General features: G+C 39.1%; 2 protein-coding genes across 3 annotated transcripts; both read right to left on the bottom strand.

Moving 5' to 3' along the window:
• Positions 1–1574: 1574 nt before the first annotated feature.
• hnf4g (hepatocyte nuclear factor 4, gamma) lies at positions 1575–13763 on the bottom strand. 2 transcript variants are annotated; one of them, XM_041066204.1, is made up of 12 exons: positions 13507–13763; positions 10930–10944; positions 7801–7966; positions 7380–7474; positions 6655–6761; positions 6336–6485; positions 5803–5890; positions 5155–5307; positions 4249–4298; positions 3923–4109; positions 2913–3032; positions 1575–2404 (listed from the first exon to the last, which is right to left on the bottom strand). In XM_041066204.1, exons 3-12 carry the CDS (start codon positions 7959–7961, stop codon positions 2283–2285), a joined length of 1233 nt encoding a protein of 410 aa, XP_040922138.1. In that variant the 5' UTR covers positions 7962–7966; positions 10930–10944; positions 13507–13763; the 3' UTR covers positions 1575–2282. The 2 variants fall into 2 exon arrangements, with proteins under 2 accessions (XP_040922138.1, XP_040922137.1); XM_041066203.1 differs by lacking the exon at positions 10930–10944.
• Positions 13764–13943: 180 nt separating this feature from the next.
• On the bottom strand, positions 13944–16073 carry LOC121200736 (probable G-protein coupled receptor 141). The gene is made up of 2 exons (XM_041066205.1): positions 15851–16073; positions 13944–15318 (listed from the first exon to the last, which is right to left on the bottom strand). Exon 2 carries the CDS (start codon positions 15316–15318, stop codon positions 14380–14382), a length of 939 nt encoding a protein of 312 aa, XP_040922139.1. The 5' UTR covers positions 15851–16073; the 3' UTR covers positions 13944–14379.
• Between the last annotated feature and the right edge of the window lie 552 nt (positions 16074–16625).

The raw sequence follows: 16625 nt of genomic DNA, 5'->3' as shown, positions 1-16625 counted from the left end.
AAAAAGACAAAAAAATATCATATTCCTGTCCATCCTTTGCTCCGCCATCCTCCTCTAACTCCTCATCCCTTTATTTCTCTCCCTCGTCATCCTCCTCAGGTGGAGCGAGAGCGCCATGCTGGTGTGTAATAGCGTGCTGTCAGTGTGGGCTGTGGTGAGGTGTGGGGAGGAGAGTGGTGCGTCTCAGATGAGATATGTGACTGGCATGCTAACACACAGTTTTATCTGAGGAAAAAGAGAGAGAGAGGGCCCCCACATCTCCTCACTATAGGCCTTTGATTAAAGCCCCCTGGGTACACACACATGGACACACTCCCAAAAACACACATATAGTAGAAGTGTACACACATGAGCCCATGTAGATTATAAATACATTGCAGGTAGGAGCATACACGCACATACAGTATATATGTAAACACACATCCTCCTGTTGTAGGTGGTGTTGTTTTGACCTAAGCCAGGAAGCTTGTCCATTATAGAGTTGATAGGAGGATTTGCCCATGTTGGTTCTAGACAGCATCATCTCCTCCGCCATAAATAACCAGAGTGTTTTCTCTGAGTCACACAACAATATACAGAGAATAAGAGCTCTCAGCTTTATCCTCTGGTCTCATCGGCTGCACACAAATGCTCACACACATACATAAACCCTGAGAAAATGACTGTGTGCGGATGGGCATAAACAAAATCACAGATTTAAAAGTACAGTTGGTCCCAGTACAGCTCAGTTTCAGCTTAAATTACTGTTTTACATTCTAGTTTGGCTTTAGGGTTTGTCTCAGAGTGTGCTTTCTCAGATGGACGGCGGGGGAAACTAGTTTGATTTTAGATGAGCAGCATCATCCGGCGGTGCAGTCTCAATAGCTTGCCAATAAAGCTTTGGATACAAACTGTACATCCCTGACCAATGGAACTGTGGGGGATCATGATGACTTCCACGAGGGAAGTAATGGACAAACCACACTCGGTATTATTGCATGTGGGGAAACCATATTGAAATACATTTCTGTCAATTTATCATCATCTGCCTGTCTATATTGTTTTCCTTTCAGGATCAAATATGAAAAAAAAAAAAGAAGTCAATTTTACATTTTTTTCTTTTGGCAAATATCTACTGAAATTATTGTTGTGGCTGTAGCAACAGATAAATTGGAAATGAGTCTTTTTTCCTATCTCACACTTTGTTTACTTTTTCCTATTTTACAAAAATCAGAAAAAAGAATGAATGAACACAATCTCATTTCACTGGGTGTACTGATGTGTATACAACATATACTATAAGTAGTCAATTCACAGCCGATGCTGTATTTTTTTTCTCTAGAGCAAGAGGTTGATACTGCACCATTCCATACTGTTTCCACAGAGATTTCAATTAATAGACATGGATCAGTTCATTTTAAATTCAACACTCAGAGAATCTTCAAAATCGCAATTCAATCAGTTTATAAAAATTACAAAATGTACACATCATCAACACAAACACAACCAAATAAAAAAAAAAAACACAGACAATTCAAGAAATTGAATAAAGCAAGATAGTTGAAATGTATTATCCAAACATTTGCAATCATCCACTTGACTATCTACAGCAAGTTATTAAAATATTATAATTTATCCACTTTCCTTTTTGCATTTAACATGAGGTCTTTATCAGTTATTTATAAATGACATTTCTATTCTTATAATTTTGACCTTGGCCACAAGATGGTGTTTTGTATATTTACACATTATCAGAACTGACCATTTGATATGCACAGGTGATAAATTGCACTTGAAGAAAGATGCACTGCATTTTCTGCACAAATCAAGCAAGACATTCAATAAAACCTACACTTCAAAACAAATCTTTGATCTGCAGACAATCTGAGATGGTCCACACCTTTTTCATTTTATCTTGTTTTTAATTTTAATTTACATCATGTTCACTTGCATGCGCTGTATCTTACTGACATGATAGTGTTTTAAAACTGAGTGAGTGAATCCTGAATTGGAAACTGATACATTAGTTGAAGGTGATCACAAAAATGCATGTCTGTGTTTTGTTTGTTAAACCCAACAGTAGTGTGTCATTAGGTCTCTTAATTTGAAACTGACATCTTGAACTTTTAAAGTGTCTTAGTTATCGTTGCATCACCTCGCAGGGAGAGAGGGGGGAGATGCGGGGTAAAGTCTAACCACTGACTAGACATTGTTTTCATAAGTTTTATACTATGGCTGAGATGATGAAAACAGGGCAAAGAAGCTCATCCCATGTCTGTTCTTTAACACAGTGCAGGGAGAAGTCAGGGGTCCGTCTGCGAGGAAGGCGAGGGGCTGGCTGGAGGACAAAGAGGCTGGGGAAAGTGTTTATACATCTCGGGTGCAGGACCCTGTGGGGGCGATGGGATGGGAGTGTCTGGAGAGGCTGCAGGAAGGGAGGCGGAGACAGTGAGACATTTATTTTTTTCTTTTTCTTGCTAATAAAATGTTTTTGTTTGAAAAAAAAAAAGGAATTTCTATATATATTTATAGTCTGTTAAATGCATCTACTCTGGCCCATGGGAAATGGGACATCTATAGCTGCTCCTTTATAAAAAGAGTTCCCATCAATCTTGTGTGGCCATTAGTTGGTGTAATATTGCCAAATGCATTTTTTATTTTAAAACAAATGCATAGAATGTGGCCAGTGCTCATCAAATCTTTGATTCATTCATTTTTTATGGATTTTTTTTTTCACATTCACAGGTTGCCTGTTTGGGTACCTATTTAGTTTCAACTGCTAATGGAAATGTACCTGGCTCACACTTTTGTGAGAAGAGATAAATCATTTATCAGCTTTGCTGTGATGTTTCTTGTGTGTCAGATGATTCGTACCTGTATGAGTCTGTGTGATTGCATGGACATCTCACAGTTGTCTAGTATGTGGCTCTTACCAATCTGTGGAGTGTGAGTGACAGGCATGGTGCCGATGACCAGTGTGTGTCCAGTCATAGGGTCCTGGGCCAGTTGGGGGTGTGCTGGGTGGTGTAGGTGTGTGGGCTCTGATATTAAGCCTGAACACATAACACAGAAACAACTCGTTAATCAACTATCAGCTTTAACAGATAGTGCCAGAGTTTAAACCACAACTCTAACACTCACACACTTAATAAAATGCTCCAAAACACACATTTCTTCTCGCACTGTGACATTTCACCTAACAAGCCCTCATCAGACCAAAAGGAATTGCATGGCTTTTTTTTTTCCAAAACTGCAAGAGTAATTCTCGGTTTTGGAGCTTTTAATTAATTGAGTGAGTGTCACATCAGTGTCACTCACATTACAAACCATTGCATTTCGCCATCTCTTTGTCCAGTCTAATATGTCAAAAAGTGAAGAAAGACCCTAGTTTTTGTGTTTTTAAACTATAGAGACATCATGTAATTTTATCATGAAATATATTTAAATGGGATATAGCATGTAAAATATAATAAAAAAAAAAACTACTGCTCTACTGCTAAAACTGCTCCTCTTTCAGTTCAAGTAATGGTGTCATAATTCTGCAGTTGTTTTTAGCATGTATGCCAAAAATTAACTTACTTTTTTATTTCCATACCTCAACTTATGCTTGATTTGTCTGTCAATGCCCTGTTTATAATGTTTTTGCTGCATTCTAGCTTTAATTTTAGACTTCCCTATTTATATACATTTAGATTTGTTTGCAGATGTCCGCTAGCACCTGTCTGTTTTGGCTTTGCCTAATATGTAGATAACGAAACATCCTTCTTCTAAATCTTTAACATTTTACCCATTGTAGTTATATGGCCAGGAAAACATTTCTGAGCATATATACTTCATTGCTTCGTACTCGCACAGTTCCTCCAGAGCATTTTGTGGGCTTGTTGAAGGTCACTCTATTTTTCTCTCTGCAGGTTTACAAGCACAGACATGGGCCCTGTCTCACCTCCCAGCAACATCTCATGCAGCAGGTTGTCTATCTTGGCCAGGCCGCAGAGCTTAATGAACTGGAGCTGTTCGATCATCTGCCAGGTGATGCTCTGCAGGGTGGGCAACAGGAGTAGCAGCTCTCCAAAACGACCCCTGGAGTCATACTGACGGTCATTAATGTAGTCCTCCAGACTCATCTGGACCTGCACACACACATACACACAATGCCATCCGTCGGTGTGAGCAAACTGCCTTTGTCCTTGTAAGTTGATTGATATATCAGTGATTTACTGGAAGTTTTAAGATACCTGAAAAGAACTGCAGCTCAGAGGCTTGACCTACCTGCAGACGCATGGCCTTGATCTTCGAAGGGTCCCTCAAAGACTTTGCATCTGCAGATTGGGAGGCCAAGGATGGAAGTGAGGGAGGGAGGGGCGGGGGAAGGGATTGAAGGACAGAAGGGTGAGGGAAAAAAACAGAAAGATCAAGGATGGAATTGAGGATATGAGTGGAATTGATGGAATGATTATGGTCAATCTGGGGCATGAAGGCAAAATGAGGGGATTTAGTGAACAGGAGGGAAAAGGGGAGCAGACTAGGCCAAGGAGACGTAAAAAAAAATGTATGGAGGGATTGTGATGTAACTTTGAGGGGAAATGTAGGGATAGGTTGGGAAAGGAGGGATCGGGATAGAAATGGCATTGGGTATCCGACAAGGTATCATTAAAAATATTTTGTTTGCTACTTGAAATCTTTTACAACGCATGATATGTTTCCACTTTTGTAATAGGAATGCACTGCCTTCTGTAAAACAAAACATTTATTTTGCATTTAATATTTATCCTTATTTAATATATTTTTAAAAAGATATGAGAATAAATCTGATAAATTTGTGGGTCATTACCTTATGCCAAACCCAATAATCATAATACATGATTGGGTGTCATAAAGGTCTGTTGAGCTTTCCTAATCCTGAACAAGTAGTTTCTGTAACCTAAAGCTGTATTGTTCTAGCTCTCCAAAAAAAAAAAAAAAAACACTATAGCCAGCTTTTCACTTACTGTAACAAAGAGGTGACAATTTGAATGGCACATACAAACAATATCTCCTTGACAGTAAAGAAAGAGTAAGCTGGAAAATCGGGTAACTACTCATCCCCAGGAAGAGTAAACTAGCACTGTCCCTCACAAATCCCCCAATGGCTAAACTACTAAATATTTTTAATTTTTTTTTTATTATTATTATTACCTGGGTCAAAGAAGACAATAGCCTTGAGCGCTGCATACTCATTGTCATCTATTTGAATATTCTGAAAGGGCTGGACCAGCTCATCCAGCACTCGGTTGGCTACCCTACATATCTCCGGTTCAGGGCTGTTTCTGTGTATCACACAGCCGTTACCTGCAGGCAAAGAGAGTATTGGTCAGTGGCTGTGTTGAAGAGACTTGAAAGGGAGAGAAAGGCATGTGGGTGTGTATCGGGAGGAGTGCTGGTGTGTGATTATGTAGAAGGGTGAGGGGAATAGTTTTAGCCTTGAGAGAAAGATAAGTCGAATCTTGGAGACTTTTGTTTAGCCTATGTAAGGGTTTCAGTCAAGCCTGCGGCAAAAGGGTGTGGGGGAGGGTCCTCAGAAGTATAACAATGCAGAATACATGTGCCTGAGTTCTTTAGTGTAGGCATTTGACAGATCTTCCTACAGTATGATGTTGGGATATGCCCCAGAAATGAGTAATGCTGTTTACAATAGACACTTTTGAAGTCACAGAGAAAGAAATATAAAGCTTTAGTTAATCATTCTCAGCTAACACAACATTTGATCAGTCTTCACTCTTCAGAGCCGAACCACCTAATTGCACCATGTATAAATAAGATGCCATTCTAGTGGTCAGTTTGTACCTAAAAGCAGGAAGTCCTTGAATGGCATTGACCTTTTGGCGACCCCAAGCAAGAGGTGTTCACCTGCGTGAGCCCTGAGCAAGCTCACCTGGAGACAAAGACACACACACCCACGGTTAAACAAAGAACACAAACAATGCAACAATGCCTCCCCTTTTACCCTTCCATTCATCACAGGGGGCCATGCTGCTAGTGTGGTATACTATATTTATTAGACTCTGTAAGCAACTTTGAAGTAACATCTATAAGACACTACTTAATCGTAGCTTCAAATATTCTCTCACCTCCAAGTGCACTGGGTTTAGTTAACAAGGATCTTTTTTCAGTTCAAGAGTGCTTTGATAAAACAAGCCCTTTTAGAGAGCAAAACACATTCATATACCCACAAAAGCTAAACACATCCAATATGGAAAGACAGTTCTGTAATATTGTATTAAATAAATGTGCTGGCGCTTGAGAGGCATTGGTAACATGACACCAAAAAAATGCAAGCAATAGCGTAATCACAGATTACCCATTGTGCATTCTGTTACCTGGTCGTCCAGCGGCAGTTCTCCAAAGGTAGGAATATATTTGGCCCACTCCACCAACACCAATAACTGCTGTCTCATTGAATCACACACATCCCCAACAGTGGCTGATTTCTGCTCTGATATGTCTGCTATTACAACTGGGGCAGTGATCTGGAGAAAAAAATAATAGTTTCCTGGGTCACAATTTGGGAAATGAAATTTCATTGTGTGTCTGCAATTTAGTCAAGCTGCATGATGTGCCGACTGATGAAGCCAACATCAGCTCACATACAACCTTATATTAGATGGAAAATAGGAAATTCACACGAATGATTGTCACCTGTTGGGACAGTGATTCCGCTTGGGCCAGAATAGTAATGGGTGGCAGGTCTTGGGAGTCAGGGATGCTTCTTCGAGAGCTGATCCGATCTCTCTCATTCTGTACAGCTAAAATAAAACAGATATCTAAAGTTACTGTGTGTGAGAATGAGAAAATTAACCGATTTTCAAACAGGAATGTGTCCTGCTAATATTGAAGTCTCTACCCTGGTGTATTGTTTTCAAGATTTTCTTTACATTGGTAGCTCTGAGCGTTGAGGGTTGGGGGCAAAAAGCAATCCTTGGAGCAAACGATGACAGCAGACGCTAGGGCGGTTAATATTTAGGAAAATAGCCATACAGGCTGGCATCAGCAAGAGGAGTCAAACGTTAACTAGTTGCAATCCAGAACAACATGTTTGAATAACACATGATTAGGTGTCATAAAACTCTGTGCCAAGGTTATACCCCTCATAAATACACACACACTAAGTAATCGCCTATTTTATGGCTGAGCCAATTTCAACCATCTTGAAACAGCTTGACGACAGCCTTTCCTTCAGAGCAACAACTTTTGAGTCTGTGCTTTCTCTTGGTGGCAAAAAGAGAAATAAACAACATCAAACATATAAAAATGTATTGATTAATGATATCCCAAAAATCTCTGCATGTACATGTTTTTGGTCATGAGGTGTTAACAATTCCGTGTTTCTACTTTCTGTCTTATCCAGAAGGAAGTTGCCATACCTTCTTTTTTCATGCCAGCTCTGAAGCATTTGTTGAGCCTGCAGAAACGACACTGGTTCCTCTTATCTTTATCCACAATGCACTGCCTGCTGAACCTGCATATGGCGAACGTACAATGATCTAAGTAGCTTTACAGAGTGAGACAAATGAAGACACAGTGTGCTGTAACATACCATAATGTTCTGTAGTGTGACATATATGATGTGATGACTGGATTGAAAAGCAAGTTATAAATACTTTAAGAGTTTTATTTTTATTTGCACAAGAACATATATAAGTGCACACTTATACTTGTATATTATGTAAATTGTCTTACAATACGCATATATATACGTATACATATATACAATTTAAGTGTAACATTCTTTTAAGTGTGCAGTGTTTTTTATGTGTGTATATGCGCTTTTTTTGTTTCCTGTACCTGCACGTGTAGACATGGCTCTTGCGTATGGAGCGTCTGAAGAAGCCTTTACAGCCATCACAGCTGGAGGCTCCATAATGTTTCCCTGTGGCTTTGTCACCACAGATTGCACAGTTACTGCTGACGACGTCTGGACCGGGCAGACTCGACTCTGTAGGCATGCTCTCTGAAATGCATAAAAAAAAAAAAAAACAAAAAAAAAAAACACAGGTAAACACACATGTATATATACATAAATGCACATGCTCGTACAGTTTTATAAATACAATGGTATAGACACAAATATTCAAACAAATAAAAGCAATGTATTGCAGCACACATCCAGAAAATGGTCATTATAATCACAATAAAGCGCAAATCTTATAACATGAGCTCGCTGTCAGCTACATTATTATATCACTATAGAATCTTTCAAATTATTGTGATGGCAAAAGTAGAAAAATGAAACAATTCAATGTACAATCGGAGGAATATGTGAGATCCTCTCATCTGATACCCCAAGTCAGATCTTTTGTGATGTTACATCATGCATTGGTGGAAATAGCCATTTTTCAAAAAAAAAAAAAAAAGAGTCCAAAGTGCACTATTACAATACATTGTAGATGTGTGAGCTTCTATAACTGCAAAGTCATTTGTGTGGTGTTTGATTTGCACCCTACATTACAGTATGTGGATCTCCTAAATATAAATCAGAATACATTGCAGTTCAGTTGTCAAATTTATCAAACATTATTGTCGACCTCTTTATTTTTGCCATCATCTCCTCATTGTTATCATCATTATCATAGTCATCATAATTAGCAGCAGCAGCAGCAGGAGCATCGTCACAATAATAAAAACCATAATCATCATCATTGTCTGCATATTTATTGCTCAGTCACAGCCCCCCAAATGGAATACAACATGAACGCAGCACGTGCATGTGAAAACTTCAACGGACAGATCACACATCTGTTTCAGTCCCACATCAGGCAGCGCCAGACTGAGGTGAGTCAGTGTTTGACAAACTTTCAGTTCACATGCTGAGGTGACATCGGTGTATTACTGAGATGCATGCTTGCTCTTCAGTGAAGTAACTTTATGATACATACGTGCTACTCTGACCTAAGCAGTTTTATTAACAAGCTTTTACAACCTCTACCCAACCTTTTTCTTTCTTCCACAACCACATATTTCAACTAGCATACAAAAAATAAAAATAAAAATAGTAGAAGAGGCGGATAGAATTCATTTCCCCAAAATAAGTGACAACTTACAGACAGACAACTGGATACATGCACTATTGCTCAGCATTAAAATATCATGAGTTTCCCCATCACTTAATTTAGACTTACACAGCATGTTATGTAAAAACTAACTATGTCTGATTTCCCTTTCTACAAAAAGCAGCTAATTTGCCTCCAGCTGGTCTCACTTCATTTCATCTGTAAATTTTTAGTCTCACAGACCTACACACCTCCTCATCCAGTTGTGAGACAGACATGACCCATGACACCAACTTCAGAAAAACACTTAAATAAAAGCTTGTTAAAGTTATTTGTAAACTGGAATCTTTAGAATGGCCTTAATTTCAATGATAGTAACTTTCATAGGTGTAGGTACTGATCTAAGATCAGTATGAATGGACGTGTGTGTGCACGTGCGCGTGCGTGCATACTTACATTTCCTTGAAATTGTTTTATTTTAAAACAGTGTGTCTATGCCCACCCCAATGCACCTGCTGGTTAAAAGATGTTTGTACTCCCATGCATGTCAGTATGTGCACATCTTATTTGTGTTTCCACGTGGGTTTTTGTGGCTGTCTGTCTGTCTGTCTGTCTGTCTGTCTGTCTGTCTGTCTGTCTGTCTGTACGTGTAGGTGTCTGCAAGCACTCACACTTACCTCCTCCTCCACAGAGCACCTCTGCATTCTCAAAGCCCAGTGTGCTGTATGAGGGATCCAGGCCTTCACAGTAGTTAGCTACTTCCATATCTAATAGAGATTTACTCTGAGGAGCAGGATACTTCATTCCTGTTTCCACCTGGTGTTCCTCACACTTCTCTCTTTTTCTCTTCCTTTCTCTCTTTCCAGCTCACTCGAAAGTCTCTTTTTCTCTTTTTCCCTATCGTCTTTCCTGTGCTTCATGTAATCCTTACAGACATGACAAGGGAGATCCCTGGCATAAAAGATCTATAATCCCATCTGATTGGGCCAGGAACAAGGTGAGGGGAGGAGCTGTGAGTAAGACTTCTCACTTTATTACACATTACTTATCTGTCCTTCTCCCTCACACTTATCACTGAGATGGATAGATAGTTCCCTTCTCCCTCTCTGCCTTTTTTTTTTTTTTTTACTATGAGATAGATTTCATCACATTTTAGATGACAGTTTGCACTTTATGTACATGTTGGTGAGCATCTGTGCGCTTGTATTTGTATGCATGATGGAGGTGGGTGGATGGCTAGGGGGTCTTCTTTCAGTCACAGACATTTATGAATGTTTGTGTGTGTGTGTGTGTGTGTGTGTGTGTGTGTGTGTGTGTGTGTGTGTGTGTGTGTGTGTGTGTGTGTGTGTGTGTGTGTGTGTGTGTGTGCCCTTCCCAGGCGTCCTAATCTAATCAATAGTGGAGTAATGGCAACACCACCTCAGCAGATACAATCTATAAAGACACAAAGTGGAGTGGAAAACACTGATAACTTCCATCAACTCTCCCACATATGCACTTCTTGGGTTTACATCTCACCCAGTGTTCATAAAACTTTATTCTACATATTACTAAATTAAGTGGCCATATACTGTAAACATCTCAAATGACATTAACCTCAGTGATCACACTCCAGCTGAAACCTTGCGCTGTAGTTTAATTAATTTAGGTTAGTTAATGCAATATTTAAATTGCCACATATTTTCCATATTTCCCGTAGGATAAATTTAATTTATTGGGTTTATTGTAGTTTTGCTCGCATGAAACCAATGAAGATGCTATTGCTGCTCTTAAGAATTTTCAGTCAGAATGATACATTCACTGTATCATTGGTCTCTTCCTTGAAGAATTATGAAAATGTTCTACTATGTTAAAATAGGGGAACTATGCTGAAACTTCCAATGAAGCAGCATGTAACAGGATGTGAACATAATTGTATACTTACATGAATGTCAAGTCTCTACAGGAAACAGAAAAGTGTTCGTTAGAAATGTATGTGAAAGAGGATCAGACAACATGAAACTCGGAAATCCTAAATACAGTTACAAGTAAACAGTTGTCAGTGAGCTGCCTCCTCTTTCATGACAGGAATGCTGTAAACACACTCAAATTTACTGCCATAAAACCAGTTAAAATGTCCCAACCTACCCATTTTACATCAGGAGTTTCATTGCACTAAATCTTATTGCCTGGTTTAAAGTTGATCCTTTTGGGGCATTGTGTTAGACAAGGCTGTAAAAGACAGCAGCATTGTGGGGGATTTGATGCCCTGCATCGGTAATGAGTGGTCCAGTGAGGGAAGCACCTACAGTAAATGAGCAGGCATGAGGATAATATATTGGCACTGTTTGCACAGTATATCAGAATGCACATTATTATGGCCTATTCAATGGATTTTAAGAGATGGAGTGATTAGTATCCAGTAACAGTGTAATAACAGACATATTAGCTAACAGAGGTTGCTGAAATAAAGGGGCTGAACAACAGAAACAAGAGAGAGGTAGGGGGGAAGAGAGAGAAGTGATAGAGAGTTTACATTTTAACTAGGCAGTGAGATCTGGCCTCTTGACTCATCAGCTTTGTGGAGAGTGAAGAATTTACCCTTAACAATCACACTCACAATCATGTAAAATGCAAAAGGTCTGACAGAAAGCACTGTAGCATGAGTTTACTACATTTACCATCACATTACATGTAGCCATACCTGCATTAAACTAGGATTTAAAAGTATAAACCTGGTTTGAAGGTACGAAAATACAGTATATATTACATATAATTTACGTAAGTGGTTTTCTAAGAGGCTATTATGATATATAGCTGGCTTTAACATACAAAAGCAAAGCAAGATCCATTGTGCTTTGAGGCTCAGAGAAAAAAAAAATCAGTGTTAAATGAAAAATAATAAATTACTTTGCTCCATAGCTATTGGTGAACAGGTTAAAAGCTTTGAAAAGCTCATCCTCCAGTGCAAGGACAACAAGCCTAGGAATTCAAGTCTTTATTACTGTAATGATGAGTGCCTTTTATTACTTTCTTTCTACATTTTGAATACTTGACAAATCATACCCTCCTCTTGATTGATTTGGATAAAGATACAATATACCAGACACTGAAGCTATTTAGAAAGGCAGCTTATGTTCGCTTGTATGGTCCTTTTTTTGCTCACTTTATCAATGGACTAAAAACTTATTCAGCCACCCAGCAAAAACCTAATGTAGAAGCCTACTGTAAAATGTTACAGTTGAATATGACTTAGAAATGTATAAAAAAAAAAAAAACATATCAATATCACATGCACAGAAACACTTAAAATAATAAAAGGTATTATGACTTCTTTAGCTGAAAACCAAGCAGGACATAACTGACAAACCTTGCGTGTGCTTAGCAACCAAAAGCTCTTTGCAGCCATAAAATCCAGCGCGAAGAGGCTATCTTTGTGTGAACTGGCTACAATACTGTCATCTCTGTTTAAATTAGAGGTTTTAATAGTTGCAGATAATGATCAACCTCCCAACTGACTGTAGTAAGCCACTACTTCCTGATATTTGCGTAACAGTAAAAGAAATTAAAAAAAACACAGTTTAGAAGAATATTTTTCATCTTCACTTGTTCAGTTCTTGAACCGCTATGACACAGAATGACACAGAATTTGTGCAAATCAAAAGAAATATATGACCTTAAGACCTTAACTTATACGTATACAACACTTAATAGCAGATGGTTTCCTTAAAGTTAAGAGTGACGTGCAGTCCTAGCAACCTCAACCGTTTTCCCATAAACCCTGGTCCCTGAGGACATTTAGAGAGTGTCATGCTACTGTATTTTTCCTGTATTCACACGCCACACCTCAAAAATCAATCAATAACTCTCTTTCACAGTCTCAACAAAATTTCACCACTGCAATCTACACATAGGTAGACTTAACTTACAGATTGTTGGATTTTTTTTTTATGTTTTATGTACTTTCAGTGGCATTATCGTTCGGTAGCACTGACTGTATCACTATCCTCCTGTTTAGCAATCTGTAGCACTCTAATACTGCTCTTGTTACAGATCATGACCTTGTACAGAATGTGAAATGGGTTATCACATGATCTTTATAGCACAGCATGCATGACAAAGTGAGACTGTCTTATCTGTTTTTACAAAATACTGCCTGCGGAAAGAAGGAGAACACTATCTCAGCAAACACACTCGAAAACACACACACGGATTTGAAAAAAAAAAAAAAAAGAAAGAACACATTAAAGTATATGTCCCACAGTTAAAAGGTACATCAGTTCTAGGTAAGGGAGATTTAGCAGAAACTGAAGACTATGTGAATCAGGAGTATCACCGTATTACCACCAAAATACAATACCACGTGATTTAGCAGAACATGTTACCAAACTTCCTTGAGAAACTGCTAAAGGTAAGCTTCACTTCCTCCACAAATGCAACAGCATAGCTTATAATTCCTCCAGCCAATGTGGATATTTTGTATTTCAATGACAGTATACTTTATAGGATAGTCGTGACTTACCCGTGTTTCTGTTTCTGTCTGGGATGTGCATTTATCCAGGTGTTACCGCTGCACTCCGGTAGTGAGCAGCCCCTCAGTGCCACATTAGCCTAAGTGACACTGAGAATGGGAAAATGGTAAAGGTGTTCGACAACATTAAAAAGGGAAGGTTGGAGAGCTGAGCGGCCTATAATTCATGGAGCAACACATTGGATGGCGCCACCATAGCGCAGTCATTAGATCGATTTACTAAACAAACTCAAACTAGGGTGGGGATGTTAAACAGTAACCCAGCGCCATAAAAACCAAAAGGAAAAGGATCACCAGGTGTGTGTGTTTGTGTGTGTGTGTGTGTGTGTCTAACACTACCTCTGAGGGCAGAAGGTAAGAGATCCAAAAAGTGTAAGGTAATGTTTCACAGAGTAATGGTGAAAAAGCAGTGATTTTAGAGATTTATTTTTCTTCAAGCTGCACACTCCAGCCATGTACACAGGGGTTAAATGTTAGCAAATACAGTATAAATATTCAATAAACATACATACATACATACATACATACATACATGCCTATATAGACATGCTTCTCACATGAAATTATGTAGAAAAAAAAAGTGTGTGGTATATACAAAGACAAGTACATGGCAAAAGTTTATTTATTCTATTAAAGTTAAAGCGCATGACTTTCCAGTCATGTCAAATTCTTTAAATAGTTTGATCCTAAGCCTCCCAAGCACTGGATGATGAACTCAAGGCTCCCCTGTGCACTTTACAATGTATTTCTTGTATGTGTATCCTTGTGTCTGCATTTATGGAGCTGCACCAGAACTCTGACAAGCAATACAGAACAATAATAAAAACAGTACAAAATACAAGTAAAGAAATGCTCCTGACTCCCTCACAAACAAAAAATCTTTCCAAAGACAGACATGTAGCAGCTTCTCCTCCCCAAGAAAGTGAGCATGTCCAAACAGTTAAAAGTGGTCAGACTCAGAAACACCTCATTGATATTCTCCAGCTTGGGGTGTTCTACGTAATAGAACCGAAACATGTGGTAAGGAATGAAGCAGACTACCATGATGAGGGCAAAGCACAAGCTCTTCAGCTGAGCCCCAAAGTCCTGCTGAGAGGTGCATCCCTGTCGATGCTTCCTGTATAAAACCCATAGGACGTTGGCTTGCAGGACTGTCAGCACGGTGGCCACCACTATGATTAGTGTGCTTATGATGTAATTGACCACCTTGGCCTTATCCTCTATGCTGCTGCCAAATTTGAAGCAAACTTTGTCAGTCAACGTGCTGTTGTTTTTCTCATTGTGTTTGCCATAGGAAAAATGGATGATGCAAGGGACCATGACAAGCACCACTATCCACACCACTGCACTGAAGAGGAGTGCATGAATCCTCTGGAAAGAGGCCAGCTGCTCATCTTTGCGGTAGAACGCCATCAGGCGTGTGATGAGGATGATCACGTAGAAGATAAAAGACATGTACATGTGGATGTGGATCATGCCGCTGATCATTTTACACATCCCGAGGCCCAGGTGCCAGTGCTCAGTCGCGTAGTAGTAAATCCTGAAGGGCACAGTGATGAGAAAGATGAAGTGGGCAAAGATGAGGTTGAGCACAGCAATGGACGTGATGGATGTAGAGCTTGACTTCAAGATATGCATCATCAGGCTCAGGCTGATGATCCCAGTAACCAGAACCACAGAGTAGATGGCCAAGAGGATTATGCTGTAGTTTTCCTCCTTATCTTCATTTTTTGAAGTTAGAGGTAAGGAGCTTGTGGAGTTTATGGTTGTTAATGGCATGTCCTGGGTGTCCGTGGACGCCATCTTAAATGGAGAAAGGAAGGCAGAGAGAAAGGGGGGACATCAGGTATCAATGAGAGCGAGAAAGGAGGAGAAACGGACGTTGAAGAATAAGCAATAGAGACAGAAACAGAAAATACACATCAGGGAAAACTGGTTTATCTAGCTCATTTTGGACTCTTAGACAAAAAAACCCTTATATCTACATAGTTTACATATAATATGTTGCTCATATCTGAACACATATGAAGATACGTATGTAATTTTAGAGTGACATGCTACCCTGCGTATCTTAAAGTTGTTACAGTTTTACACAGTATCAGTTTAACAGGAAATAGTAACAAAAACAAGCTCTCTGTACTACATAGTGTACATATGTGTGCCCTATGTAATACACCAGGCACCTAAGTGCTCAAATTAAACAAATTATAGCATTTAAATAGTGTGAAGTTTAGGAATAAAAACATTGTTCACAGTTTAATTATTACCATGAGAGCAATGTTGCAATGGGAATTGCAAACAAAGTAAAAAAAAGTTTACCAGTAAACTTACATACCTTTTAGTCAAAGATGAACCGGTTGCCGAGTGTTCTCATGCGCGAATACACAGAACTAAATTGCGTGAGTGTCCTCTACATTACATCACATTATCTCCATCAAACAATGGTGAAGTTTTCACTGTGTCGACGAGCGTAAAAAAAAGCTGTCTGAGAAAAGAATGTCTGTGTGTGTCCGTTTCTGCTTGGATGCATATGCTTGTATATCTATGTGTGTGTGTGTGAGAGAGAGAGAAAGAGAGAGAGAGAAATCAAGTGCGGATGTGTGCCAACTCTGCGTGAAAGTTAAGGTTGTGAAAATTAAGTGTGCTTGTGCATTTGCGCGTGCGTGTTGTCAGAAACCACAGTCCGGTTTTGCATACTGTGTGTGTGTTTGTTTGTGTGCCTGTGCTCTGTCAGAAACAGGAGGTTATTGTGCACTCATTTCAACATAACCACAGAGCTAGTTGCTTCCTCCTTCTGGTCACCACTCCACATCTAGCCGTTGTTTTGCATCTGCAATATACACTTAAACACAAATCATCAGAACATTATGTGGTACCGTACATAGAGTGAATTCCTAATAGAATTGTTGATTAGAGGAAAGGGGTGGTTAGGTGCATAAGGACAGGTATATGTAGAACATGTAGAACGTTTATAGGCTTATGAAGTTTATCATTACAGATTACCCTTTCCATCCATCCCATGATATTACCACAGGATGAGTGTCATGAAACAATTAAGTACTTTTCCATTACAGAATCCAAAAAAGAAAAAAATACATGCAGATTTGACA

The sequence above is a fragment of the Toxotes jaculatrix genome, chromosome 20 (genome assembly GCF_017976425.1).
Source record: "Toxotes jaculatrix isolate fToxJac2 chromosome 20, fToxJac2.pri, whole genome shotgun sequence".
Lineage (NCBI taxonomy): Eukaryota > Metazoa > Chordata > Actinopteri > Toxotidae > Toxotes > Toxotes jaculatrix.
Note: the sequence above shows the minus strand (reverse complement) of the source record. Positions and strands in the feature narration are given on the sequence as shown.

Excerpts from the sequence above, each read along its gene's own strand:
- LOC121200736 (XM_041066205.1), bottom strand. The coding sequence starts at position 15,318 with ATGGCGTCCACGGACACCCAGGACATGCCATTAACAACCATAAACTCC.
- hnf4g (XM_041066203.1), bottom strand. The coding sequence starts at position 13,537 with ATGCACATCCCAGACAGAAACAGAAACACGG. Across the intron at positions 7,475-7,800 it reads AGCCATGTCTACACGTGCAG|GTTCAGCAGGCAGTGCATTG; the intron begins GTACAGGAAACA and ends CGCCATATGCAG. Across the intron at positions 4,110-4,248 it reads TCAAGGCCATGCGTCTGCAG|GTCCAGATGAGTCTGGAGGA; the intron begins GTAGGTCAAGCC and ends GTGTGTGTGCAG.